This window comes from Lepus europaeus, chromosome 4 (assembly GCF_033115175.1).
Source record: "Lepus europaeus isolate LE1 chromosome 4, mLepTim1.pri, whole genome shotgun sequence".
NCBI lineage: Eukaryota > Metazoa > Chordata > Mammalia > Lagomorpha > Leporidae > Lepus > Lepus europaeus.
In genome coordinates, this window is record NC_084830.1 from 103,772,658 (window position 1) to 103,799,044 (window position 26,387).

Genomic DNA, 26,387 nt, shown 5'->3' on the forward strand with positions numbered 1-26,387 from the left:
GCCCAGTCGGAGACGCCGAGAGCCCCCGGAATCTGGGACTGTTCGGCCCCAGGCCGTCCGTCCGATTAGCGACCCGGCGCGCCGGCCCACCCCACCTGGTCATCTCCGCCCAAGCCATGCCTAGCCTGGCCGGGCTCCCTACCGCGACGCTAGCGGGGTTAACTGGGACGACAGAGGGTTGGGGGACTACGGCGGGAGTGGGAGGGGCTGCAGCTTTAGATGAAGTCAGCAGGTGCAATGGGCAGGCCCCAGGCGGAGGCGAGCCTGGAGGAGAGGGGCCCCTCGCGCTGCATCCTGCCGAACTGATAAGGCGGGGTCCGGGGAAGAGAAAGCAAAGCACGGGAGGCGAGGCTAGGGCAAGGCCGCTTCTGCGCGCGGGGCTGGACCTCCGCCTCCTGCAGCAGCCGGGCACGCCGCCCAGGCCCAGCCAGGCCCAGCTTTGCAATCACGCTGAGCACCGCACCGCCCAGTAGGCCAGGACCCCGCCCCCAGACACCAACACGCCCGCACAGGCACCACCTCCCGCCGCTCCCCGGGCCTGGGTGTCCGCGGCGCTCAGCGCCCACAGCAGCCGCAGCGGCCGGCCCGCTCCCTCTCTCCGGGCCCCGCCTCTCGGCCCAGGCAAGCCGCCCCTGACCCGCTCAGCCCGCCGCTCGCCCCCGGGGCCCCACCCCCGGCCGCTCAGGCGTGGCTGTAATACGCTGATCGTCAGCGATTGGCTCGAGGGTCGGAGACATCGTGTCCTGATTGGACGCGCTGTACGGCGGCTTCCTGTGGGGCGGGGTGATTCGGAAACGGTTCCGGAAGCGGCCGACCACGCGGACTACCTTCCCGGGGACTGCGCTGCGGCTGCTGCCGCCATGACCAAAATAAAGTCCGACCCCGACGGGCCCGAGGCCCAGGGAGAGGCGTGCGGCGGGGAGCGCACCTATCACGAGCTGCTGGTCAACCTGAACCCCATCGCGCAGCCCCTGGCTTCGCGCCGCCTCACGCGGAAGCTCTACAAGTGCATCAAGAAAGGTGGGGCCAGGGCCGGGGCCGGGGCCGGGGCCGGGGCCGGGCGGGCGCGGGCACGGGCACGGAGGGGCGGCTGCACCGCCGCGCTGACTTCTCTGGTGTTGCAGCCGTGAAGCAGAAGCAGATCCGGCGCGGGGTGAAGGAGGTTCAGAAGTTTGTCAACAAGGGCGAGAAAGGGTAAGAACCCCGCTTGCGCAGGGCTTTGCAAGGAGCCGTGCTGCCTGGGCGCCCCGTGAGAGGCTGGCTGGGTCGGTGCAGCCGCGCTCGGGGCGGGCGGACCCCGGCCTCGGTCATCTGGACGCCTGTCAGGAGAATCCGCTGCTCCAGGCACTGTGTTCTCCATCCGGTCACCACACTCGCGGGTAGCCGTAACTGTGGAGAGTGACCCCACTGCCCCGCAGCTTGGGGCGGGGGCGGGCGGTAGCAGTCTCCCAGTCCCGCCGGAGTCAGCGCCACGAGAACACGGCCCGCACAGCTTTACCTCCAGAGGTGCCTGGCTCTGTGTAGGTGCTGGAGGTTCATCTTGAACGTTGGGAGCTGCCTTGTAAGCCATAGCTTAGTGTTTGTGCTCAGGGCTTGGGAGCCCACTGAAGGGTAAAGGCAGGAAGTGACATGGTTATGGTTGCACCTTAACATGTGGGAGCAGGCGTGTAGCCTAGTGTTTAGGCCTAGAGTTGACATCCACGTCCCGTGGCCCACCTGGGTGGGATCCCCAGCCCCAGCTTCCTGCCAGGCATTTCGGGAGAGGTGCTAGGGGGTGGGCTGCAGCCCTGGTGGTTGGGAGCCTGGATTGCATTCTGCCCCAAACCTTACAGGCATCTGGGGGAGTAAACCAGATGAGAGCTGTCTCAAACAACTGTAAAAGATTTTTCTTGCAATTGAAAGGATCAGAGAGGCAAGAGTCTATCTGAGCAAGTGCAGGTAGAGGAGGTGGCTATAATCTAGGACAGGTCACGGTGAAATTGGATTTAAAGTGGATGATGGGACTGGCATTGTTCGCAACAGGTTAAGCCACGGCTTGTGGTGTGGACAACCCATATAGGAGTGCCAGTTTGAGTCCTGGCTACTTCTGCTCTAGCTCCCTGCCAGTGTGCCTGGGAAAACAGCAGAGGATGGCCCAAGTACTTGGGCCGCTGCCACCCATGTGGGAGGCCCAGATGGAGTTCCTGGCTCCTGACTTCAGCCTGGCCAGCCCCATTGTGGCCATCTGGGGAGTGAACCAGCAGATAACAAGATCTCTGTCTCTCCCTCTCTGCCTTTCAAAGAAATCAATCATATATATATATATATATATATACATATATATGTATATATTATATATACATCACCCATATATATATAGATGATCCATCTACTTTCATATATATATATATATATATATATACATACATATATATGAAAGTAGATGGATCCAAGCGGACTTTCAGAAGTGCGAAGAAGTATAAATGGTTTCCAGATTCTGGCATGCCCTGCCAGGGTACAGGGCTTGTTTTCTGAGACGTCTGTGTGGGGAAATTACGTTGAAGACGTGTGACCTCCTGAACTGTCAATCGGGCAGATGGCTATATGGGTTTGGGGCTTGGGAGAGAGGGGGACAGGCTGGGGAGAACAGGTCTGGGAGCTGTAGCACATGGGCGGCACATGTCATCGTGGCTGCGGGTGCGTCTGGAGGAATGTAGGGAGAGGGCAGCCAAGGCCCGGGCTGAGGGACACCAGCTTAACAGAGTCCCCAGGAGAGAAGCAGCACTTCTAGCTGCTCTTGCCCGGAGCCCCGTGAGCTTGCTAGCTGGGGACCCTAGCTGAGGATTCTGGTGTTCTTTTTGGGACACAGCTTGTTTCTTATTCTTAGCAAGGCCCTTGGGTGTGTCACTTATTTGAGAGTTAAAGAGAGAGGGAGAGACACAGAGAGATCTTCCATCTGCTGATTCACTCCCCAAATGGCTGCAAAGGCTGGAGGTGTGCCGATCTGAAGTCAGGAGCCGGGAGCTTCTTCCAGGTCTCCAACTGTGGGTGCAGTGGCCCAAGCACTTGGACCATATTCTACTGCTTTTCCAGGCCATCAGCAGGGAGCTGGATCAGAAGTGGAGCAGGTGGGACTCAAACTGGTGCCCATATGAGATGCCAGCACTGAAGCGGAGGCTTAGCCCACTACGCCATAGCACCAGCTCCCCCAGACAGCATCTTAACACTGTGCCAAATGTCCACCCAAGCTTTTACTGACTCTGAGAAAAGCTGAGCTTATTCTTTGGTGCCCCTCAAACCTCATTTGTCCCAGTACTGTACCCCTTGTCATACTTGGTTGCATTTACATTTTGTTAAGAAGTGGAGATCACCTCCCTGGACAAATACCATTTGCCAAATACAAGTCTGCACCCCTCCAGAGGCTGGCAGACTCACATAGTAACCCCTTGAGCAGGGGAGGCAGGGGGATGGACATCTTCCTCATCTGTGCACCGCCAGAGCCCAGCCCAGAATTTGGCCTGTAACTTGATGGGGTAGGGACAGCTGGAAACCACAGCAGATTCTCTCATTTCAGGATCATGGTTCTGGCAGGAGACACACTGCCCATTGAAGTATACTGCCACCTCCCAGTTATGTGTGAGGACCGGAATCTGCCCTACGTCTACATCCCCTCGAAGACGGTAAGAAGCACAGCCCTTCGGGAGAGGTGCTGGGGGTGGGCTGCAGCAGGACACAGTGGGAAGCAGGACTGTGGATTCTTGGCAACACTGCTGCCAAGCTGTGGCACTGCAGATGGCGACTCAGTTTCTGTCTTATAAAATGAGGATCCCCTCCTGTGGACTGTGAGAAAGAAAATGATGTACATGGACCTGTGTGAGTCCTGTTATGTGGGTTCCTGCTCAGAGGGGCTGTTTCAGGGGGATGTTCCCAGGAACAGCCCCTGCTGGGCTGCAGCCCTTTCATGGTGGCCTTGTGGGGATGTAAGCCCAATGTGGCTGGACCATAGCTTGAATACTTACTGGAGTTTAAATGATGGCAACCAATTCAAAATAACTTTAAGTGTGACATAGACAGACCCAGTGGAACAGACTCTGGGCCAGATCAAGCTGCTGAGTCATCACGTGTGACTCCCCGCACATAGCTTCTGTGGCCTCTCCCCCTAGACAGCCTTTCTTTCCTCCTCTAGGACCTGGGTGCGGCTGCGGGCTCCAAGCGCCCCACCTGTGTGATTATGGTCAAGCCTCACGAGGAATACCAGGAGGCCTATGATGAGTGCCTGGAGGAGGTGCAGGCCCTGCCCTCACCCCACTGAAGAACTTAGGCAGCAACCTGGGTACCTGCCTGGCTGGTAGCTGCCCAGCCTACCATCCTCTGCCCACGCTCATAGCGTCTGCCCTGGTTCCCCGAGGGACATAGTCTTCCCAGGCAGCTCCATCAGCTGTTTATCATGAAAGTAGAGCCGGCGCCTTCTCCATCAGAGCTGTTTCCTGTTGAGCTTAAATGAAGACAGTTCCAAGAGCGTGGGCTGGGCAAGTAAATGCTAAGGCTACAATGTGGTGAGTCTGTGGGTGTTGTTTGAAGCAGCAGCTGCTGGTGGGGCCAGGCAGTTGGCGGGCAAGAAAGAGAGGAAGCAGACTTCTCACCAGAGACCCGAAAGACTTTCAGAGCCTGCGGTGCCAACGCTGAGCCGCCCAGCACCCAGGGCTTTCACCACTGACTTCCCGGGAAATGGGGGCTGTGAACTGAGGTAGCAGAGCCCAGACCCCACCTCATAGGAGCCTGCGGCCTCTGTCGAGCACCCCCATTCCTCTTCTCAGTGCCACTCTGAAGCTATGGAAGCAATTTACCCACCCACGCACTAAATCTTAAATAGGAAGAAGCTAAATGCAAAACCAAAGGCCATCCTCCTGCTGAACATGTTGGCTCTGGTGAACCAATCCCTTCTAGCACTTTAGACTTAAGTTCCTTCTCTGTCAAAGGCCCCACTGGACTTGGTACACATGTGTCTGTAAAGGCCCCTTGCCGAGGGGCTGAGAGCATCCAAGTCCCCTTTAGTGGAGACGCAGGTCGAGTGCTTTCTGCCTGGGCTCTGGCTGCGCCCCACACCATGCCCACTACCTGTTTGTAGCAAACCCAGCAATTCCTTGTTGGCAAAGCTAAAGGCTGGCAGAAGAAAGGAGGGCTGTGAGTATATTTGGTCAAAGTTATAAAACAATTACATTAAGTTCTAACTTGAGTATGTACAGTGGGAAATGGATACATACAGTTGAGGCTGGACAGCAGGAAGTTGGCCACAGCTGGACACCCCTGGGCTGAGGAGCTGGAGTGGCACAGGCTTGGCTTGTCACGGCAATAAGAGACATGGCCGAGGGCAGGGGTGGAAAGATGTCTGCAGCAGCGCCCCGTCCTTTGCTTCTCCGTCAGCAGCTGCTAAGTCAAAGGCATCCGAACAGCAGGAGTAGAGCCCAGCATCTTCCTTTCATTGCTCCATGTGGGTGGTGGGTTCCTTCTTCAGCTACCCTGCTACTGCTCCTCAACCAGGCGAAGTGAACCACAGCCCACTGAAGCCAGCTCGCCCAACCCAGAGCACAAGGCTCCCGGGTGAAAAGCCGCTTCCAGCAAAGTTCTTCCAGGCAGGAGTCAGAATATGATGCGTTTCCCGTCTGCTGGGTTTTGTTCCATGGGACAGTAAGGACACTTCAGCCTGCAGAGGGGGTAGACCAGAAACATCTTAAGGCTGGCCAGCAGGACAGCCAGGCCAAGCAGGGGGCGGCACAGGGGACTTACTTTCCTCCATTAATGAGCTTGTTGAGGGCATCTCGGGAGATGACGTGGCCACAGATGAGCTTGATGGGCGGGTTGGAATCCGAAGTCTGCTGGCGGAGGATGGGGCAGGCAAACACGGAGTGGTACCAGCACTTCATGCCCAATTCAATCTCGATCTAGGGAGGCCAGCAGAGAGGTGAGTCCCACTCTCTGTCCTGGCCGCCCTCACCGCCCCCGCCAGGCCTCACCGGCAACTCATCCTTGTGACTCCAGACCCCGGTGCACTGTCTCTGCTCAATCACAGCCTTGATGTTCATCAGCACTGGCAGCGCCACACAGCCAGAGGCAAAACTGCAAAGAGCAGGGGACACAGTGAGTCGGACTGTGGGACACAGTAGACAGGCAGAAAGAGCAGCACACACCCCTCTGGCTCACAGCCGAGGTCACAGCAGTCCTCAGATTGCTCATACAGTGCCATAAGTGTACCCAGCTGTGTCCAACATGAGTCTCTCTGATGCACCCCAAGATTTGAGAACATACAGGAAAGACAAAATGAAGCTGCAGGGATAGATACCTGCTCAGCCAAGCCATGTTACAGTCCACGTGTGGGACTACACTGTCCTGCTGTTGGAAAGCACCTCTAACAGTGGCTACTGGGGCAAGTGTCTTGACACAGCAGGTTAGGCACTGCTTAGGACATCCGTATCCATACTGGACTGCTTGTTCAAGTCAGATCTGCTCCACACTTCCAGTCCAGCTTCCTGCTCATGTGCTCGGAGACAGCAGACAATAACCCAAGTACTTGGGTTTCTACTACTCATTTGGCAGATGGAGTTCCTGGCTCCTGGCCTAGGACTGTTGTACCCCTGGCTACTGGAGGAGTTTGGGGAGTGAACCAGTAGATAGTAGATCACTCTCCTTCTCTGTCATTCTCTGTCATATTTGCATTATTCTGCAAATAAAATCTTGTTAGAAAAATCAACTAGGATACTTAAATGGGGGGAGGTGAGTGGGTGCAGCAGTTAAGACGCCAGTTAGGATGCATGCATCCTGTCTCTGTGCTTGGGTTCAAGTGCTGGCTCTGCTGCTGACCCCAGCTTCCTGCTGATGCACATCCTGAGAGGCAGCAGGAGATGCCTCAAGGACTTGGGTCCCTGCGAACCACATGGGCGTTCTGGGATCCTGGCTCCAGCCTGACTGGACCTGGGCTGTTGCAGGCATTTGGAGGAATACCATTTGAATGGAAGATTTCTCTGCCTTTCAAATAAACAAATTTAAAACTTAAAAAAATAAAAGAGTACATTAAGAACTGGGTGGGGGCTGGTACACAGGTTAAGCATCCCTATCAGAGCAGAGGTTGAAGTCCTATCTGCTCTACACCTGAGAGAGCATCAGAAGGTGGCCCAAGTGCTTGGGCCCCTGCTACCTATGTGGGAGACCCAACAGGAGTTCCTGGCTATTTTGACTATTTAGAGAGTGAACCAGTGCATGGAAGATCTCTGTCTTCCCCCGTCACTCTGCCTTTCAAATAAACCTTTAATGATAATGACTGGGGGTGGGATTCATTTCTCGCAGCAGTTGTACAGGGGTAGGGACCTACTGGCTGGAACCTCAGGTGCTAAGTACCATACAGCGCACAGGACAGTCCTGTGCCACGCAATGATCCTGTCCAGGGAAGGGGCAGTGTTCTTGCTGGGCAATCTGTTCTAAAGCTAGACGCCTGGCCAGAGTCCATGAGAAAGATGTCAGTCTCCTGTATGGGGTGGAGCGTGAGGCCCCACAAGCAGTCGAAGTAAAATGCCCTGTGGCCACTGTGCACTGCGCTGGGGTCAGTTCAGGTGGCCGGTTCAAGGCAGGTGAGTCTGCCTCTTGACCCTCCTGCTGTCCTCTATGAGGTGAGGAAGGGTACTTCTAGCTCCTTGGGCTGCAGGAGCTGTGAGAGGCGTGTTACAGTGAAGGAGACCTCTCAGTCGGTGCTCAGGGACTGGGCTCCCTGAGGGGGGTGGGGTCTGAGAGGAGACCGTAAGGAAGGTGGGCTGCAGGGATTTGAGGAGGTTTTGCTGTAATACAGGGATGAGGTGCAGGAGAGGCAGGGACCTCATTCAAGAGATCTTACTAGCCGGGAACCCTGCCATGGACTTTGTGGGAAATTCAGGCCACAAGTCTCAATAATCTCTGTCTAACAAAAACAGGCAGTTCCTATCTCAGTTTAGGTCTGAGAGCACCAAGCAGTGTTCTTGGCACGTGGCAGGGCCCTGGCAAAGTTGTCTTTCCCTCTCTGCCCTCCCAAGGCCAGGTGTACCTGACGCTGAGTGGGGACTCCACAGAAAGCCCCAGCAGGGAGCACGCGTCCCGGGTAAAGGTCTCACAGATCTCGGCCCAGTGGCTGTTGTCCAGGAGGTGGCAGTAGGGCGACTTCTCCAAGCCCAGCCGCAGGTACACGAGACTGCCCATCATCACCTGGATTTCTGCAAGGCAACCACAGTGCAGCTCAGCGGGTGCAGGGGCTCTGGGCCCAGCCTCTTAAGGGAGCAGAGCAGATGGGCAGGGATTGAAATACCCTCAGGCAAAACTGGTTTTCTCTAAAAACCAGCGGAGGTGGGTCACCAGACTGCTGCTGTGGGTTCTGGACAGGCATTGCCACCAGGGAATCAGATCGGCAGGGGAGTCCCCTGTCAGCTCTTTCCATGCTTTCTATGGTATCACTGAGCTGGTCTCAGGCTGGCACTAGTGTCTATTTACCAACTCTAGCTAATTTCCTCTAACAGAGCAGATTCCAGGTTCAAGGCTTTCAGGAGGCAGCAGCATCCAGCTAAAATTTAAAAACACTACCTGGCTTTCACATCTATTTTTAAATAAAGCTCAGAGTAATAAATATGAGTGGAGCTCAGGAAATGAGTACAGAGTGGGTGACTGATGGGGAACACCTCACAGGTGTGACTCAAGTGGCAGGTTCTTAATCCAGGGGGAAGGAAGGGAGCCCCAGGGAAAGTACTCAGGTGAGTTTCAGGGGAGCTGGGCTCTTCCTGCAGGGAGACACTGGAGGCCTGAGGTGGTCTGAGATGAAGCTAGAAAGGTATGCAAAGGACAGGAGAGCCTTGAGTCTGGAGTTCACCTTGGAGATAACAAGGGCTGCAAGAAGTTAAGCAGGAGAGAGGGAGCTGGGTGCCACACAGCCCCACGTGGGTGCGGGGATGACTGACACCATCCGCTGCGGCCCACCAGCACCCTGGGCACTCACCCCTCTGGTGCAGCCGAGCAAAGGGCTGGAAGTGCCGGGCGTAGCTGAGGGCCTCCAGCTGCTTCTCGGGGCCGCCTGCCAGGAGGCGGATGAAGTGCAGTCGGTGCAGCTTGAACTCCAGGGAGCTGTTGAGCTCCAGTAGGCGCTGCCTGTGGGAGACGGCCCATCTGGGAAGAAAGGGGCCGTTTTAGTGTGGAGCTGGTAGAGGCTAGGAAAGGGGCCTTGGCAAAGCCAGGACCTGCGAGGAGGGCTGCGGGACGCCCCTGGGACGTGTGGGTGACAAGCCTGGTGCCCTGACAGGTGGAGGCAGAGTAGCTGCTGGCCCACCGTGGGGCTCCTTACTCCAATGCAGGCCCCAGGTCTTGTTCATGCAGAGCTTCCAGGATTCGATTCAGCTCCAGGAAAGGCTGCTTGAAATCCAAGTCCACATTCAGTGTTGATTCCTGGTCGGGGGAGAGAGAGTCCCCCGTTGGAAGACAGTGTTTGCTAAATTCTAGTCTGCACGTAATAAAACCTCATTTGTCAAAGACAGGCCGGAGGGAGCCAAAGTTGGCACAGGAGACATGGTCTCTTGCCAGCTGCCTGGGCCTCTCATTCCTGTTTCACTTCTGGGGAGATCAGTGTGATCTGCTGACCTCGAGAGCAGACTGCAAATCCCACCGCACACCAAGAGAACTGGAGACCCCGTGGTGACAGCATGTGAGAAAATTACTCCTTTTTAAACCTAATTACATAAAGAGAAAGTCTCCCTTTTTTCTACCACTGTGTGTTTTCTAAGATATTTATGTATTTATTTCAAAGGCAGTATGAAAGAGATTGATCTTGTATCCACTGGTTCTTTACCCAAGTGGACCAGGCCAAAGCCAGGAGCCTAGAACTCAAGCCAGGTCTCCCACATGGGTGCAGGAGCCCAAGTACTTGGGCCATTTTCCACTGCCTTCTCAAGTTCATTATCAGAAGCAGAGGAGCCAGGGCTCCAACTAGCACTCTGGTATGGGTTGCAGCTTAACCTGCTGCACTACAACACCTGTCCCCCAGTGTGTCTTTAACACCTAACAAAAGCTTTGTCATTTCATTAAAGAGATACCCAGGGTTCAGCTCAGTACCCTAGCTGGCAACCAACTCTAACTAGATGTTAGTTGCTTCACTTTTCATTACGATTTTTAAATATTTACTTGCAAGGCAGAGTTAGAGGGAGAGACAAAGAGAAATCTTCCATCCACTGGTTTACTCCCCAAATGGCTGCATCGGCCAGGGCTGGGCCAGGTTAAAGTCAGAAGCTTCATCCAGGTCTCCCGCATGGGTGCAGGGGCCCAAGGACTTGGGCCATCTTCCACTGCTTTCCCAGATGCATTAGCAGGGAGCTGGATTGGAAATGGAGCAGCTAGGACCCAAATTAGTGCCCATTTGGGACGCCAGTGCTGCAAGCAACAGTTTAACCTGCTACGCCACTCATTTAACCTGTGCTGGCCCCTCATTTTATATATTTTTAAAGCAATTTTCAATTTATGGTGTGGGGGGGCTGGTTTCCTTTCTAAAACATGTTCAAAGAGAGGCAGGGATTTAATGTCAAGAACACTAGCAGGTAAAGGGCAGAACAGGGAGGCTCCTTCAGCACTGGCCCTCCCCACGCGGGGCCAGCACCTGGCGCCACTGTCACCTGGCACAGCTCCTCGGCAACACTGAGCATGCCCTGCTGGTACAGGTGCTCCACGATGGCCATCTGCAGGATCTGCTGCTGCTGCTCCCGCGAGTCCCACACCGCGTCAGAGACGACACCACAGATCTCAGAGTCAAAGTTCTGACAAGGAGAGAGGGCGCTGTGACTGGGGCATGCACATACACTCCCCTGCTGAGCCCTGTGCACACCACACTAGCTCTGGAATATTCCCACCCCAGGCACGGGGCCACCCGGCGCTCACCCTGTCGATGGCTTTGCCCACTCGGGATACACTGCTATGAATGTCCTTGTGGTCCGAGGCCAGTTTCTGTACAGTGTCTTTGATCTTCCGGCAGCACTGGGACATCACCAGGGAGAGGGTGGCTGAGAGGGGGGTGCCTTGAAGAGCTACAGGGAAACAGTGGATGGAATGAGTCAGGATACAGCCCTGAGCACCTGTTTCAGCAGTAGCCCTTGTTTCTGCTTCCTGTTCTATATGTCAGTCTGGTGCCCCAGGAGGCAGCCCTGCCCCGCTTTTTTTTTTCCAAGATTTATTTGTTTGGGCCAGCATTGTGAATAGTGAGTGGGTAAAGCCGCCACCCGCAATGTTGGTATTCCATATGAGTGCCAGTATGACAGTATGAGTTCTAGCTCTTCAACTTCTGATCCATGTCCCTGCTATTGACCTAGCAAAAGCAGCAGAAGATGGCCCACATGCTTGGGTCCCTGCCACCCACGTGGAGACTGGATGAAGTTCCTGGCACCTGGCTTCAGCCTGGCTCAGCCCTGGCTATTGTGGCCAACTGGGGAGTGAACCAATAAATGGAAGAAATCTTGGTCTCTCCCTCTTTCTCTTACTTTCAAATAAATAAATAAATCTTTAAAAATTAAGTTATTTACTTGAAAGGCAGAGTGACAGAGGGAGAGAGACAGGGAGATCTTCTACCTGCTGTTTGATTCCTCAAATGTTTACAACAGCCAAGAGCCAGGAACTCCATCCAGGTCTCCCAAAGGGTGGGGGGGCCATCATGTGCCACCTTCTCAGGTGCATTAGCAGGAAGTGAAGCAACCAGTATGTGAACAGGCTCTCCAATATAGAATTTTGGCATCCCAAAAGAGCAGCTTAACTTGCTGTACCACAACATCCACCCCACCACCACCCTACCTTTTAAAGATGTTTTGTACTTAGAAAGGCAGAGTTAGAGTGGGAGAGAATGTGGGAGAGAATGTGTGTGTGAGAGAGAGAGCGAGAGAGCACGCTTCCATCTGCTGATTCACTCCCGAAATGGCAAGGGCCTGGGCTGGGTCAGATCAATGCCAGGAGCCAGGTGCATCATCCATGTCTCCCACATGGGTGCAGGGGCCCAAGCATCTGAGCCATCCTTCGCTGCTTTCCTAGGTGCATTAGCAGGAAGCTGGATCAGAAGTATAGCAGCCAGGACATGGACTGGTGCCCATATGGGATGCTGGCATTGCAGACAGCGGTGTAACCTAACCTAACATACTGCAACACAATACAGGCCCTCCCGGCCCATTTTTGAACTATATGATTTAGAACTGGTCAATTGAGGCAAGTCAGCTCATCTCAGTCTTCGTTTCCTTATTTTTTTTTTTTAAAGTTTATTTATTTATTTATTTGACAGGTAGAGTTACAGACAGTGAGAGAGAAAGGTCTTCCTTCCGTTGGTTCACCCCCTAAATAGCTGCTACGGTCGGCGCGCTGTGCCGATCCGAAGCCAGGAGCCAGGTGTTTCTCCTGGTCTCCCATGTGGGTGCAGGGCCCAAGCACTTGGGCCATCCTCCACTGCCTTCCCAGGCCACAGCAGAGAGCTAGACTGGAAGAGGAGCAACCAGGACAGAACTGGCGCCCCAACTGTGACTAGAACCCAGGGTGCAGGCGCCGCAGGTGGAGGATTAGCCTAGTGAGCCGTGGCGCCGGCCTCGTTTCCTGATTTTAAAAAAAGAGGGGCTGGTGCTGTGGCGCAGCGGGTTGAAGCCCCGGCCTGCAGTGCCAGCATCCTATATGGGTGCTGGTTTGAGTCTTGGCTGCTCCACTTCCTGTCCAGCTCTCTATGTGGCCTGGGAAAACAGTGGAAGATGGCCCAACGCACCCACATGGGAGACCCAGAAGCTGCTCCTAGCTCTTGGCTTCAGATCAGCTCAGATGCAGCCATCTGGGGAGTGAACCACTAGATGGAAGACCTCTCTCTGTCTCTACTTTTCCCTGTAATTGTATTTCAAATAAATAAAATAAAACTTTTCAAAAAAATTTATTTTAGGGGCCAGCATTATGGCACAGGGTGTTAAGCTGCTCCTTTTCCAATCCAGCTCCCTGCTAATGTGCCTGAGAAAGTACTAGAAGATGGCCCACGTGCTTGAATCCCTGCCACCCATGTGGGAGCCCTGGATTAAAGCTCCTGGCCTGACCCCAGCCATTGTGGCCATTTGATGAGTGAATCAGCAGATCTCTCTCTTTCTCTTTCAAAAAAAAATTTTTTTTAATTTTTTTGACAGGCAGGGTGGACAGTGAGAGAGAGAGACAGAGAGAAAGGTCTTCCTTTGCCGTTGGTTTACCCTCCAATGGCCGCTGAGGCCGGCACTCTGCGACCGGCGCACCGTGCTGATCCGAAGGCAGGAGCCAGTTACTTATCCTGGTCTCCCATGGGGTGCAGGGCCTAAACACTTGGGCTATCCTCCACTGCACTCCAGGGCCATAGCAGAGAGCTGGCCTGGAAGAGGGGCAACCGGGACAGAATCCGGCGCCCCGACCGGGACTAGAACCTGGTGTGCTGGCGCCGCAGGCGGAGGATTAGCCTATTGAGCCACGGCGCCGGCCTCTCTTTCAAATTTGACAGTCAAGTTAATACAGAGTTACAGAATGACCCAGCACTTACAATCCTAGGTACATATCCAAGAGAAATAAAAACTTAAGTGTACCCAGAAATTTTGAGTGTTTTTTTTTTTTTAAGCTTTATTTGAAAGACAGAGTTACAGAGAGTGGTAGAGACAGAGAAAGGGAGGTCTTCCATCTGCTGTTTCACTCCCTAAATGGCCAGGAGCTTCTTTTGGTCTCCCACGCAGGTGTAGGAGCCCAAGCACTTGAGCCATCTTCTGCTGCTTTCCCAGGCCATAGCAGATAGCTGGGTCAGAAGTGGAGCAGTTGGGACTCAAACTGCGGCCCATATGGGATGCTGGCACTGCAGGCCAGGGCTTTAACCCACTGCGCCACAGCAACAGCCTAACTTGTGAGTATTCACAGCAGAATTATTATTTTTTTAAAAATATATTTATTTGAAAGGCAGAGTTACAGAAAGACAGAGGGAGAGAGAGAGAGGTCTTCCATCTGCTTCACCCCCCAACTGGCTGCAATGGCAGGAGCTGGGCTAATCCGAAGCCAGGAGCCGGGAGCTTCTTCTGGGTCTCCCATGCAGGTGCAGGGCCCCAAGGAGTTGGGCCATATTCTGCTGCTTTCCTGGGCCATAGCAGAGAGCTGGGTCAGAAGTGGAGCAGACAGGACTCGAACCGGTGCCCATGTGGGATGCCGGCACTGCAGGCAGCGGCTTTACCCACTATGCCACAGAGCCAGCCCACAGAATTATTTCTAATAGCAGAAGGTAGAAAGAACCCAAATGTCCATCAACTCATAGTTAAACAAAATGGGGTATATCCACACACTGGAATACTATTGAGTCATAAAAGAGAAATAAAGTTTTGACAGGTCCTGCGACAGGGACGAACCTTAAGACATGCTAATGAAAGGAGCCAGACACAGAAGGCCACTGTGCGCTGTGTGACCCTGTTTGTTTGGAATGTCCAGAAGGGCTGAGCTGGAGACAGAAAGTGGCTGCCAGGCGCTGGGGAGAGGCAGGAAGGGAGCAGCTGTCCATGGGCTGGGTGTCTGGAAGGATGATGATGAAACTGTTGAGATGAGACAGTAGTAATGACTACAGCTCTGTGCATACGCTACAAACCAGTTGTACTCTGAAAGGGGGAAGTTAATGTTACAGCTCAAAAAAAAAAAAAAAAAAAGAGACAAAGGAACCAGAGGTTCCTGATTCAAACCTAAGACAATGTAAACATTAAGACAAGTCGCAACAATGGATTATGAACCATTGAAGAAAATAAGAATCTTTGAAGAGTGAACTGACAGTAAATAAAGAAGGAAAGCATCTTCCTTACAATGGAAGGCCGACTTATAAATGCCTGGAGCATAAGAGAGCAGGAAAAATCACCCATGTTGCAACCAGCTCAGTAATAACTGAGGCAGGCACCAATCGCTGGGTGCTGATGCTCGGGGCTGAGATGTGATAAAGAGCAGGACATCTATTAGTCCCAGAGCAGCTCCCCATGAACTGCTTATTATCGCCAGTGGAAAAACCTGGCCGACTCATCTTATGCACAGGATCAGAGTAAACATCAGCAATAATGCAGTACACCAACATCTTGTGCCTCCTGGTGCGATGCTCTGATAGGCACATCACTTGCCAGGCACTCCTGGCATAGATGCAATATGTGAATGCTGACAAAACATCAGACAAATCCGAGCCGAGATGTGCTACAAGACAACTGGTCTTAATTCTATACAAGTACCAATGTCACGAAAGATGAAGGAAGGTGGATTTTTGTGAGGAACTCAATGCAGTGCATGACCTGGAGCTGGATCCTGGACTGGAAAATAGAAAATACTGCATGAAAGTTTCTGGGGCAATGGCTAAACTGCAATATACACTGTAGTCGTGAGGTGCCATCACGCCAGCGTTCCACTTCCTGGCTGTAATATTCTGTACCTATGCAAGAGAATGCCCTGCATCCTAGGAGACACACACTGCAGCTTTAGCTGTAAGGGACGCAGTATCTGCAACTCACTCTCAAATGCTTAAAAAGCAGTAACACGGGGCTGGTGCAGTGGTGTAGTGGGCCAAGCCTCTGCCTTTGGCACTGCATGCCCCATGGGTGCTGGTTTGTGTCCCAGCTGCTCCTCTTCTGATCCAGCTCTCTGCTATGGCCTGGGAAAGCAGTAGAAGATGGTGCAAGTGCTTTGGCCCCTGCAATCGCGTGGGAGACCCGAAAGAAGCTCCTGGCTGCTGGCTTTGGATCGGCACAGATCTGGCCATTGTGGCCATCTGGGTAGTGAACCAGCAGATGGTAGACCTCTCTCTCTCTCTCTCTCTCTCTGCCTTTGCCTAACTCTGCCTTTCAAATAAATAAATAAATAAATCTTGAAAAGAAACAATGTAACAGGAAGTAATCTGCAGTAAAGGAACGACCTCCCCCAGGCTTTTCCACAGGGCACAGTCAGTGTCATCACCATTCCCTTCCTGGCGGCCTAGCGACGCACACACTACCCATCATCCTCCTTGAACCTTGTCTCCAGGTAGCCTCGGGTCCCCAGGAATGTGGGGGCAGACACCTACCTGCACTGGCCAGCTCGGCCCGCAGCTGGCCCACATGGTGCAGCAGCTCCTCCAGGCTCTGTTCACAGTGCTGTCCATAGGTCAGGAACTTCTGCAGGACCTTGTCCAACTCCCGCTCCACACATGCACACTGCTCCATGGTGGCCTCTGTCTGGGGGAGATCAAGTGGGTCAGGCTCCATCTGGGCCAGGTGGCACAGTTCTGGGAGACTCCCACACCATCTTCCATATCCACTCCCTTATCAGATACAAAGCTTGGCAATGCCCTGCTTAACAAAACCCACCTACCGTGCCCCATCTCCCCTGCAGAGGACGCAGGCTGGTATGAAGACAAGTTTTCTGAATCGGGTGAGAAAATTACTCATCTCCCACTCTCCTGTCATCTGTTCATCTCCTTTTCAACCAGGAGAGGGCAGCCCTCACAGGACCCTCAGCAGGCAACACAATCTAACCAGAAAGCCACACTCCACCAACTGCCCTTTCATATATTCATCATGGCCACGCTCTCTTAGTTAGTGGGGGCACAGGCCCTGAAGGCAGGCCTTGAAGGGCTCGACATTTGGAAAGGCAGCTTAGGGAGCAACTGCCAACTGTGTTGGCCTGACAGGCCTCGCCCACCACTCCGAACTCAGCCTCCCCCGCTGCTTCTGCAGGGATGGGCACCTGGCTCGCTCACGGCTCTGTGCCCAGGGCAACGTGACTTCCTCTCCCTGCTCTGCTCTCCATTCCCCCTCACCCTTGCAACTCTTCAAGAAGCTGGGAGTCAGCTCACATGTCACCTCCTCCGGCAGCTATCCCCGGACTGTCCCCATCCAGCACCCTCAATTCTCCATCTGCACCCTTCTTGTTTTGTTTTGAGCACTGGGTACTGATCTCTCTGAGGCCCTTCCGGTCCTACCAGCCGAGAAACTCCTGTAACAGCCCTCGCCCCTCACTGTACCATTGAGAAAGCTGCTTCTCTTATCCGCCCACCCCCACCACTGAAGCCTCCTGCCCAAGCAGGTTCCACCCTGGGCACTGCTCCCCCGTTTCAGAGAAGCCTTTGACACTGAATACATGAAAGAGCCTCCAAGTGTTGGTGACGGAGTCAAGTCCCTCCCCATCCATCTACAGCCTGAAATGAGAAGGCTGGCATATGTCCTCTGAAAGACAGCCAGGTGTTCATTCTCTCCAATGGTCCGCAGCACCACACTACCACCAGGGTCCTCCAATAAGCACCCTCTGTCTCAGCCTAGCACTAGGCCATGGGATGTGTTCACACACTCTGTCCTTACAGCTGATGCTACGACACTAGAATTTCTCATCAGAGTGGCCACCCAGTGCCCCCTAAACAAATGCTCTGTAACTGGATGGGAGACATTACGGGGCAAAACCTAACAGGGATTCCTGACTGAAATGGTGAGCGCTCATTACAGTTATTGCTCTTATTAACAGCTAACATCTCACGAGGGCTTATTATGTGCCCGGCGCTCTTCTAACAACTTCGCATTAACTCACCTAATTCTCAGGAAAACACTATGAGGTAGGGACGATTATTAAAATCACTTTGTAGATGAGAACATGAGACACAGAAAGATTCAGTTGCCCAAGGTCACGCAGCTGGAAGCGGAGGAGAGGGAACTGAAGCCAGGCCCTTCCCTGGAGTACCTGGCATTACAGGTAATCTTGGGAGCAGCTTCACGGGCCACTATTGCACTAGGAAAGGCAGGCAGCAAATACCTGTGGTTGGAATGAGTGCACACCAACCACTAATGATGGCAAGAACAGGAAAGTAAGCACAGAGCCTGTGAGAACGATCAGCAGGGGAAAATGCAGAACAAAACAATGTTTGCCAAGAGTGTCTGGGAACCAGAGTCACAGTTTGCCAAAAACAAACACGGCCTGAGAAAGGTCAAGGCCTCACCAAGGTGAAATAGTCTGGCCTTTCAGATACTCTCTGATAACCAGGACTACCAAAGGAAACTCCAGCAGCATCTGGAGGCTGTGCTGAAAAGCTGAGGAAGGGGCTAGGGACAGGCGTTTCCTCCTAGCATTGTTGTGCTGAGGGGCAGAGACAGTCCAGAGGCCGCACACTGGTCAGTAAGCCAAGGAGGCAAAAGGTGGGGGCACGTCTACGGAAACTGATGCAGCACTTAGAAGCCATGTCTCAGATACACTCACAGCAACATCTGTAGGATCCCACAATACGGTACGGAAGAGAAAGGAAAGAAATAAAATGAAGTCCAGGCAGAATACATTTATGGTAATTAAAAATAACCAAGGGGGCAGGTGTTTAGCCAATGGTTAAGACTAGTTAGGACACCCATGTCCCATTATTGGAGTGACTGGGTTTGATACTCAGCTCTGGCTTCTGATTCCAGCTTTCTGTTAATGCAGACGCTGGGAGACAATGGTGATGGCTCAAGTAACTGGGTTCCAGCCACCCATGTGGAAGACCTGAATTGTATCCTGGTCCCTAGCCATTGGGCTGCATTTGGGGCGTGAACTAGCAGGCGGGAGATCTGTCTCTTTGCCTCTGAAGTAACATCAATAAATGCATACAACTAAGGCAAATAAAAGATACACACCAAATAAAAGGATATACAGTTGTCCCTTGATAACCATGGGGGATTGGTTCCAAGACTTCCATGGGATACCAAAACGTGTGAATGTTCAAGTCCCTTATATAAAATGGTGTAGCACTGCATGTAACCCACACACATCCTCCCTTACATTTTAAGTCAACTCCTATGCATCTATTTGATAGGCTTGGAGCAGTTACTGTCTGCTGCTAAGGTTTTCACTACAGATGCATGAAAAAGATGTCTTTGCACTTTGTCTGACTGTGGCAGCCAAGACTGAAGAGAGGCAGATGGGGTGGGAGAGGCAAATCATCTCTAGATCACTTACAATTTCAAATACAATGCAAATGCTATGTAAATAGCTGTTATACTGTATTGTTTAGGGAATGACTTTTTTTAAAAATCTATACATGCCCAATACAGACAGTTTTCCTCAAATATTTTTGACCCACAGTTGGTTGAATCCATGGATGTAGAACCCTGGGATATAGAAGCCTGACTATAGCCTAGACACAGCAGAGCAGTTTCTGATGGTAGGGAGGGAAGGGAGAAGTGGGAATAATAAAGGAATATGTAACTAAATATAAAAAAGGCCCTGCATGGACCAATTAAATGATTAAGAACTAATTATGATTAATGTAATTAAAATTTTAAGATAAATGAGTTGGGCAAACAACTACTTGAGGGGGGCAGCATTGTGGTTAAGCTGCTGCCTGCAACAACATCCCACATGGGCCCTGGTTCGAGTCCCAGCTGCGGAACTTCCAATCCAACTCCCTGCTAAGGTGTCTGGGAAGGCAGCAGAAGATGGCCCAAGTGCTCGGACCCCTGCCACCCATGTGGGAGACCCAGATAGAGTTTTGGGCTCCTGGCTTCAAACCGGACCTAGCCTCAGCCATTGCAGCCATTTGGGGAGTGAACTCGTGGATGGAAAATCTCTCTCTCTCCCTCTTTCAAATACATAAGTCTTTAAAAACAAAAAACTGCTTGTGGGTTTTCCAGAGTCCAGGTTAACTCAGTGTGTCCAGAGCAAGTCACTCTGCCCCTCACAGTCGGCCATCTTCACCAGGCTACAAGGAGGAGGAACTGTGTGCTTGTCTTTGACAACCTTCGTGATAAAGATAAGTGCTGGCGATTGTCATTTCATGTCCATTCACCCTAAGCCTTTCTCCCCAAGGCCTTACACGTATAGAGATCACCCAACAGGACGACCGCTCCCAAACACACACCAGATCTTGTCACCCCTTGGCTCAACAGTGCCATGCTTTCAGGTAAGTCCTTTGCAAATAAACATGCACTTCCTTTGCACGTGTGCCTTTTTCTAGAGTGCCTTCTGCACTTCTTCGCATGGAGAACTTAAGCAGGAGTTTAATCACCAGTTTTTCATGAAGTCAATGAAATCTGTGTCTCCTGTTTTTGCTTCACAAACGTGTCCCGGGAGCCCACGCTACAGACAGCTGCCACCTCACGAGTGGAGTGCAGCACTGACTGTCCCCATGCTGGTCTCTGCTGTCGGACTATGAGCTACCCAAGGGCTGGAGTCTCTACCTTTGGCGCCTAGACCAGGGCTGGTCCACGGTACTCAGAACGAGTTTGCTAATTAAATGGCACAGGACTTCCCAACCTTTGGTTTAGAGGGCCTGCGCTCACATCTGTGGAAGGTGAGCAGAGACAGGACTGAAATAAAATTCCCACCAAGGCACGCATGGGGGGCCCCTGCACCCACACTTCAGCAGCCTAAACAAGGAGGGTTCCTGGAATGGGGAAGAGAATCTGTGAATCCCGAGGGGACCGATTCTGGCAATTTCGTAGCCCCCACCTCTAACCCCTCCCGGCCCCATATGGCTCTCACTAAAACCAAGACTGGCTCCCGCTCCGCCTGCAACACACTCCCTCTCCGGTCCCAGCTCTGCTCGACCAGTCTCTGCCGCTGACCGCTGCTCCAGTCACCCGATCCCTGCCCCACGGCCCCGTGCTTTCCTTCTTTGCACATCCCCCTTGGACGATGCACATTTTTATTTTCTCATTAACCAAAACCGGAAGGAAGGAAGAGGTCACCGGGTCCCCCGGACAGTAGCCTCGCCGGGATTTCACCTGCATTAACCAACGAACTCATCCTTCCAGAGACCCTGCTCACGAGCCCGGCCGGGCCCCGGCCCGCACCTGGTTACCTGCCACCCAGCCGGGTCGCACGAGGCAGGGACGCCCGAGTCCGCGGCCCGGGGCCGGTCTGCGGGGCTCCCGCTCCCCGTCCGGGCCGACGGCTGCTAAGAGGACAAACCCAACGGCAGACTGGGGCGGGGGCTTCCGGAGGCTGAGCCTGGCCCAGGCAGCCAGCCGAGCTACCGCGCGCCGCGGCCCTTCTCACCGCCGGGCGGCGAGCCCCGCCCTCAGCCCGCAACGCCTGGCCCGGAGGCCCGCCCGCGCTCACCTCCGCCTACGGCCCCGGCTTCCGGCGCCGCCGTCCTCGGAACCGGAAGTGGCGGCGGTGGCCGGGCGGCCCCGGGCGCTCCCACTCGCGGATACGCAAAGGGGTGGCCGTCCCGCAAGCCGCCCCCCGGCGCACCAGCAGTGAGGTCGCCCACAGGAGCTGGGGGACCGCGGTCAGGCGCTCGAGCGCACCCAGCCCTTCGCGGCCCAGCGTAGGACAGAGCCATTCGCTGGCCGGCCGGGGGCCCGGCAGAGGCGCCGGGACTCGCCCTGACTGGTGCCCCGCACGGAAGACCCCAGCTCCTGTGCCTCCTCCGCTCGGTGCGAACGGTGCTGTGCACTCTAGGGGCCCACCGGTTAGGCTGTGCCCTTGGGAAATGTCATGGAAGACGGAAGCCCTGGAGTCCGGCTGTGGTGTAGCTGGATAAACATCCTCCCCATCCCCCCAACGCCGCGTCCCATATGGGCGCGGGTTCGAGTCCCGGCTGCTGCACTTCCGACCCAGCTCCTTGCTAATGGCCTGGGAAAGCGGTGGAAGATGGCCCAAGTCCTTGGGCTGCTGCCCCCAAGAGACCTGGAAGAAGCTCCTGGCTCCTGGCTTCGGCCTGGCCCGGTCCTGGCCTTAGCGGCGTGACCTAGCAGATGGAAGATCTCTTTGTCTCTCTGTAACTCTGCCTTTCAGATAAATAAATACATAAATTTTTAGGGGGAGAAAAAAGCAAAGTCCTTTTTTGGTGCCCCAGCCTTGCGGATCCCCTCAACCTGAACTTAATCTGCAGAATCAGATTCCGCGGCTGCCCTGGGTGGGAACACACCAGCCCCCAGGGAAGGAAAGCTGACAGAGGAGGAGGGGAACCGAACCCAGGCCTGGGCCTAGTCTAAGATCCACCCAGGCCCCCTGGCTCTGCGCGCACCCCCTTCAGCGCCCTTGAGGAGCCGGACTCTCCCGACTTCCGGCTGCCTTTTTAGGCCGGCCTCATTCCAGGTCCGCCTCCCCTTGCACAATCTCGTTTTCTTCACACTTGCACAATCCACCTTTGTTTTCTGTACATCATTTGATATGATCTCGTGTGTTTATTTGTTGTTCCTGACTTCTGGCGCTTAGCCCCGCCTCCACCACTTTTGGGGGCTGGGGAGGATGGCTTCCCACACCACGTGCTTGGGGCGCAGTGGATGCTCCTGGGGGAGGCGTGGAGGACGCAGGTTATACAGAGGAAACCTTAGGCTGCATTGCAGGGAAGGTGCGCGGGCCGCGAGCCTGGGTGGTCCTGTCCCACGCGGAAGCGCGGGGGCGGAGAGCGGAGTGAGCCTGGCCCGGGGCTAAGGGGCCCTGGAGCCCTGCCCAGCCGGACAGGACCGCACAGGCTTTCACGCGCGCCCTGGGCGCCCCCACTTCCGCTCCAGGCCTGGCTGCTTGGAGAACTTTGCCTGTGCCGCTCACCAGACGTTCCCAGCGTGTGGCAGTCCTGTGCTTTTTGTTGGGATGGGGTCGGTTCTTGGAGCTGTTGTTCACGAAAATTAGTGTCTGTTGAACTTTTTTTTTTTTTTTTGCCAGTTTCCTAGTTTGATTTTTAAAATTTCACTCAGTAAATGTCTATATTTTATTTTGGAGGAGGTGAGTACTTCTGTGTGGTTATCCCAGCACCTCCTGTTGAACAATCCTTCCTTACCCTCTCCTTTGAAGCCCTTTATCTTTTTTTTAAGATTTTAAAAATTTATTTTAAAGAGTTACAGAGAGGGGAGGCAGAGAGAGAGAGAGAGAGAAATCTTACATCTGCTGGTTCACTCCCCAGTGGCCACAACAGCCAGGGTTGCGCCAGGCCAAAACCAGGAGCCAGGAGCTTCCTCTGGGTCTCCCACGTGGGTGCAGGGGCCCAAGCACTTGGGTCATTCTCTGCTGCTTTCCCAGGCCATTAGCAGGGAGATGATAAGAAGTGGAGCAGGGGCCCACGCTGTGGCGCAGCAGATTAATGACCTGGCCTAAAGCGCCGGTATCCCATATGGGCACTGTTCGAGACCCGGCTGCTCCACTTCCAATCCAGCTCTGTTATGGCCTGGGCCATTGCAGAGTGAGCCATTGGATGGAAGGCCTCTCCTCTCTCTCTGTAACTCTAACTTTCAAATAAATCAATCTAATCAATATTAAAAAAAAAAAAGTGGAGCAGCCAGGACTGGAACCCATGCCCAAATGGGATGCTGGCACTGCAGGTGGTGGCTTAACCTGCTATGCCACAGTGCCGACCCCCTATAATGATTTTCTTGAAAGACTTTATTTGAAGGGTAGAGAGAAAAAGAGAGCTCTTCCTAGGACTGGACCAGGGGGAGCCAAGAACTCCATTCCGGTCTCCCATGTAGGTGGCGGTGACCCAGGCACTTGGGCGGGACTGTTCTCAGCAGGAAGCGGGGTGGGAGCTCAGGTGGGACTGACCACAGGCACTCAGATGGGGGTGCGGGCGTCCCAGGGGGTGGCTTAGCGGGCTGCAACACAACGTCTAGCTCTAGTGTGCTATTTTTCTACCATATGGAATCTATTTCTGGCCTCAGAGGTATAGATTAATTTCTATGCCAGCATGATACTGTTTTTCTTGCTATTTTGTAATACACTCTAATATAACACATTAGAGGTGGGATTAAACACCTCTCAAAAAGGGGGAGAAAAGCTAGAAAGGTTATTGAGGAAGCAGATTAATGGTTGCTAGGGGCTGGGGGTAGGGAAGAGGGGTTGGCTATAGAAGAGTACTGGGGGATTTGGGGGTTAATGTACTTTTTTTTCCATGTATTGATCTGAAAGAGACAGAATCATCCATCCACTGGTCACTCCCCAAATGTCTGCAACAGCTGGGACTGGGCCAGGCAGAAGCCAGGAGCTTGGAACTCATTCTGAATCTCCTCCATGGGTGGTAGGGACCCAAGTACTTGAGCCATTATCTCCCGCCTAGGGTTTGCATTAGCACGGAGCTGGAGCAGAAATGCCAAATGCCCACCCCTGCTGGAATTGTTCAATGTGCATTTGTCAAAATGCTAAAAACCACCTGGGGAGGGCGTTGTGGTACAGCAGGTTGAACTACTGCCTGGGACGCCTGCATTCCATATCCAAGTGCTTGTCCAGGCTACCCCACTTCTGATCCAGCTTCCTGCCACTGCACCTGGGAAGGCAGCAGATGATGGTCCAAGCACTTAGGTGCCTGCTACTCATGTGGGAGATCAGGATGGTTTTACTCCTGGCTTTGGCTTGGCCCTGTCTGTGGCAGACTTTTGGAAAGTGAACCAGTGGGTGGAAGATTATCTCTGTCACTCTGCCTTCCAAATAAATAACTTAAAAAAAAAAAAATAGATGTACTTTAAGAGGGTGAATGTTCCTGTAAGTTACACCTTAAACATGGCAGAGGGAGGGGAGCCCGATGGTTCATGGTGGGGAACAGGCACATAAAGTACATTATACAAATCTTAGTAAAAAAAAAAAAATTCTTCAACAAAGGACAAGACCCCAGGGTCAGGTGCTGTCCTTCCTTGCCCCTCAGAGCAAGTCCTGGAAGTTGAGCCGTTTCTGAGAGCTGGAGGAGCTGGGGGCAGAGGGGTGAGGTAGGCACTGCCTATCCTCCTCTGAGAAAGGCCGAGAGCGCCAGGGGCGGACCCAGGGCAACCAGAGCTGCCTGCCCTGCCTGCTGGCCAGACCCAGCATTTGCTCAGGCCGTAACTTTCCCTTCCACCCTCCAGGTCCCTGGCCTCTTCTTCCTGTCACTCCCTGTAAGTCTTTAGTTCCGTCCGGTTCCACCTCCATAATTTGCAGAGCGCAATGAAAATGTGAAGCTGCTGTTCAAACAGCCTTGAGCAGTTGAAGATGGCGACAGCAGAGCATTACCCGGAGCAGGGTTCTGAGTGCGCGGCCCTGGTGGTTGCACATGTGCACACACAAAGCTGGTCCCGGTTGGTTCCAGTCTTCCTCGTGGCTGCATCGAGGACTCCCCTGCCGCTTACTGGGCTGTCCAAGCTCTGCCTCAGCCCCACTTACAGATAGCACCCATCCCAGAGACCTGCTCCACACTTTCCTGTGCCCGAGGTCCAGACCCACCTGGAATGCCCGCATTCGGGGCTGCCTCGAGCAAGCCCGCAGCTAGCTTTCCCCTCTGCAGGGTGCTCACCTGCGCTCCCTGCCGCAGCCCGGACTGAGGCACCAGCTCCCATAGCCCTGCAGCTCCACCTCCTGTGACCTTCACCCTCCTCCCCGCATCTGCCCTCGCTTCTGAATCCAATATGGAGGGCTCAAGCCCCACCCACGAGCGCAGTGGGTTTCCGGTTGGAATATCCACAGTGGAGGCTGTACTGTCTTTGGAGAAAGTCGATCTAATACCCACACCACCCCCTCCATCTCAGAAACAGTCTCACCTCCCAAGCGGCCCCTTCTCTGCCTCCCCCAGCTCTGCGGGACTCACCATCCACCAAAGGCCCCTCTGTTGTTCCTGTGTTGGTGCTCTGAGCTCCTCTGGATTCTCTTGTCCTTGTCTCCTCCCGCCCAGCCCCAATCACTATCAGGAATGGCCTTCCCCAGCAGGCGGGGGCTTTGGCCACCTTGTCCTCCTCACCTGAGAACCACACCTGGCCCCATGGGAGGCCCTCAGAACACCTGTGTGGGATGAATGGTGAGTGGCCCAGCAGTGGCCAATGAACTTTCGGGGTTGGAGCCTTCCCCAGCCATACCCAGCCAGAATCCACTCTAATCAGGAGAGAGATACTCTTGACCCCCCATCTCCCTAGTGCCTCCTGGGCTGGCTGGAACTGAAGTGGGTTTGGGGTAAAAAACAGAACGCATCAGGCCAGTGTGGCCCATCGGTTATATGCAGGCATTCTGTGTCACAGCACTGATTGAGTTCAGGCTCCTCTGTTTCTGACCCGGCTTCCTGCCAATGCACCTGGGAAGGCAGTGGAAGATGGCCCAAGTGCTTGAGCCTCTGCACCCATGTGGGAGACCTGGATGAAGCTCTTGGCTTCAGCCTGGCCCAGCCCTGGCTGTTGTGGCCATTTGGGAAGTGGACCAGCAAATGGAAGACCTCTCCCCCGTTTCTCAAAAAAATAAAAATTAAAATAAATAAATAAATAAATAAAAGCTCACAGCTCAGTGGAAACAGAGACAAACCAACAATGACCAAATGACCACAGCCCAGAAAAAATGGCTGCGGTGGTGCACTGGGGCTGTGGGCACAGGGACTGTCCAGGGCAGGCGGAACCAGGACAGGCCTCTCTGAGGAGGCAGGATCTGAGCTCTGGATAGGGGGCTCTGCCTGTAGGACTGCAGGGGGCTGCTGAGGTTTGAAAGGGCACCGGGCACTACAAGCAGTG

General features: G+C 53.8%; 2 protein-coding genes across 5 annotated transcripts; one reads left to right on the forward strand and one right to left on the reverse strand.

Moving 5' to 3' along the window:
- The first annotated feature begins 787 nt into the window (after positions 1–787).
- NHP2 (NHP2 ribonucleoprotein) lies at positions 788–4,531 on the forward strand. Its single transcript, XM_062188605.1, has 4 exons — positions 788–1,020; positions 1,125–1,194; positions 3,554–3,659; positions 4,166–4,531. Exons 1-4 carry the CDS (start codon positions 861–863, stop codon positions 4,289–4,291), a joined length of 462 nt encoding a protein of 153 aa, XP_062044589.1. The 5' UTR covers positions 788–860; the 3' UTR covers positions 4,292–4,531.
- Positions 4,532–5,593: 1,062 nt separating this feature from the next.
- On the reverse strand, positions 5,594–21,088 carry RMND5B (required for meiotic nuclear division 5 homolog B). Of its 4 annotated transcripts, none has more exons than XM_062188601.1 (10): positions 21,052–21,088; positions 16,061–16,211; positions 10,909–11,054; positions 10,647–10,787; positions 9,329–9,429; positions 8,987–9,153; positions 8,048–8,213; positions 5,994–6,096; positions 5,767–5,921; positions 5,594–5,683 (listed from the first exon to the last, which is right to left on the reverse strand). In XM_062188601.1, exons 2-10 carry the CDS (start codon positions 16,197–16,199, stop codon positions 5,620–5,622), a joined length of 1,182 nt encoding a protein of 393 aa, XP_062044585.1. In that variant the 5' UTR covers positions 16,200–16,211; positions 21,052–21,088; the 3' UTR covers positions 5,594–5,619. The 4 variants fall into 4 exon arrangements, with proteins under 4 accessions (XP_062044585.1, XP_062044587.1, XP_062044584.1 ...); XM_062188603.1 differs by having other exon boundaries at positions 16,061–16,207; positions 21,052–21,070; XM_062188600.1 differs by lacking the exon at positions 21,052–21,088 and adding an exon at positions 20,792–20,990.
- Positions 21,089–26,387: the final 5,299 nt, after the last annotated feature.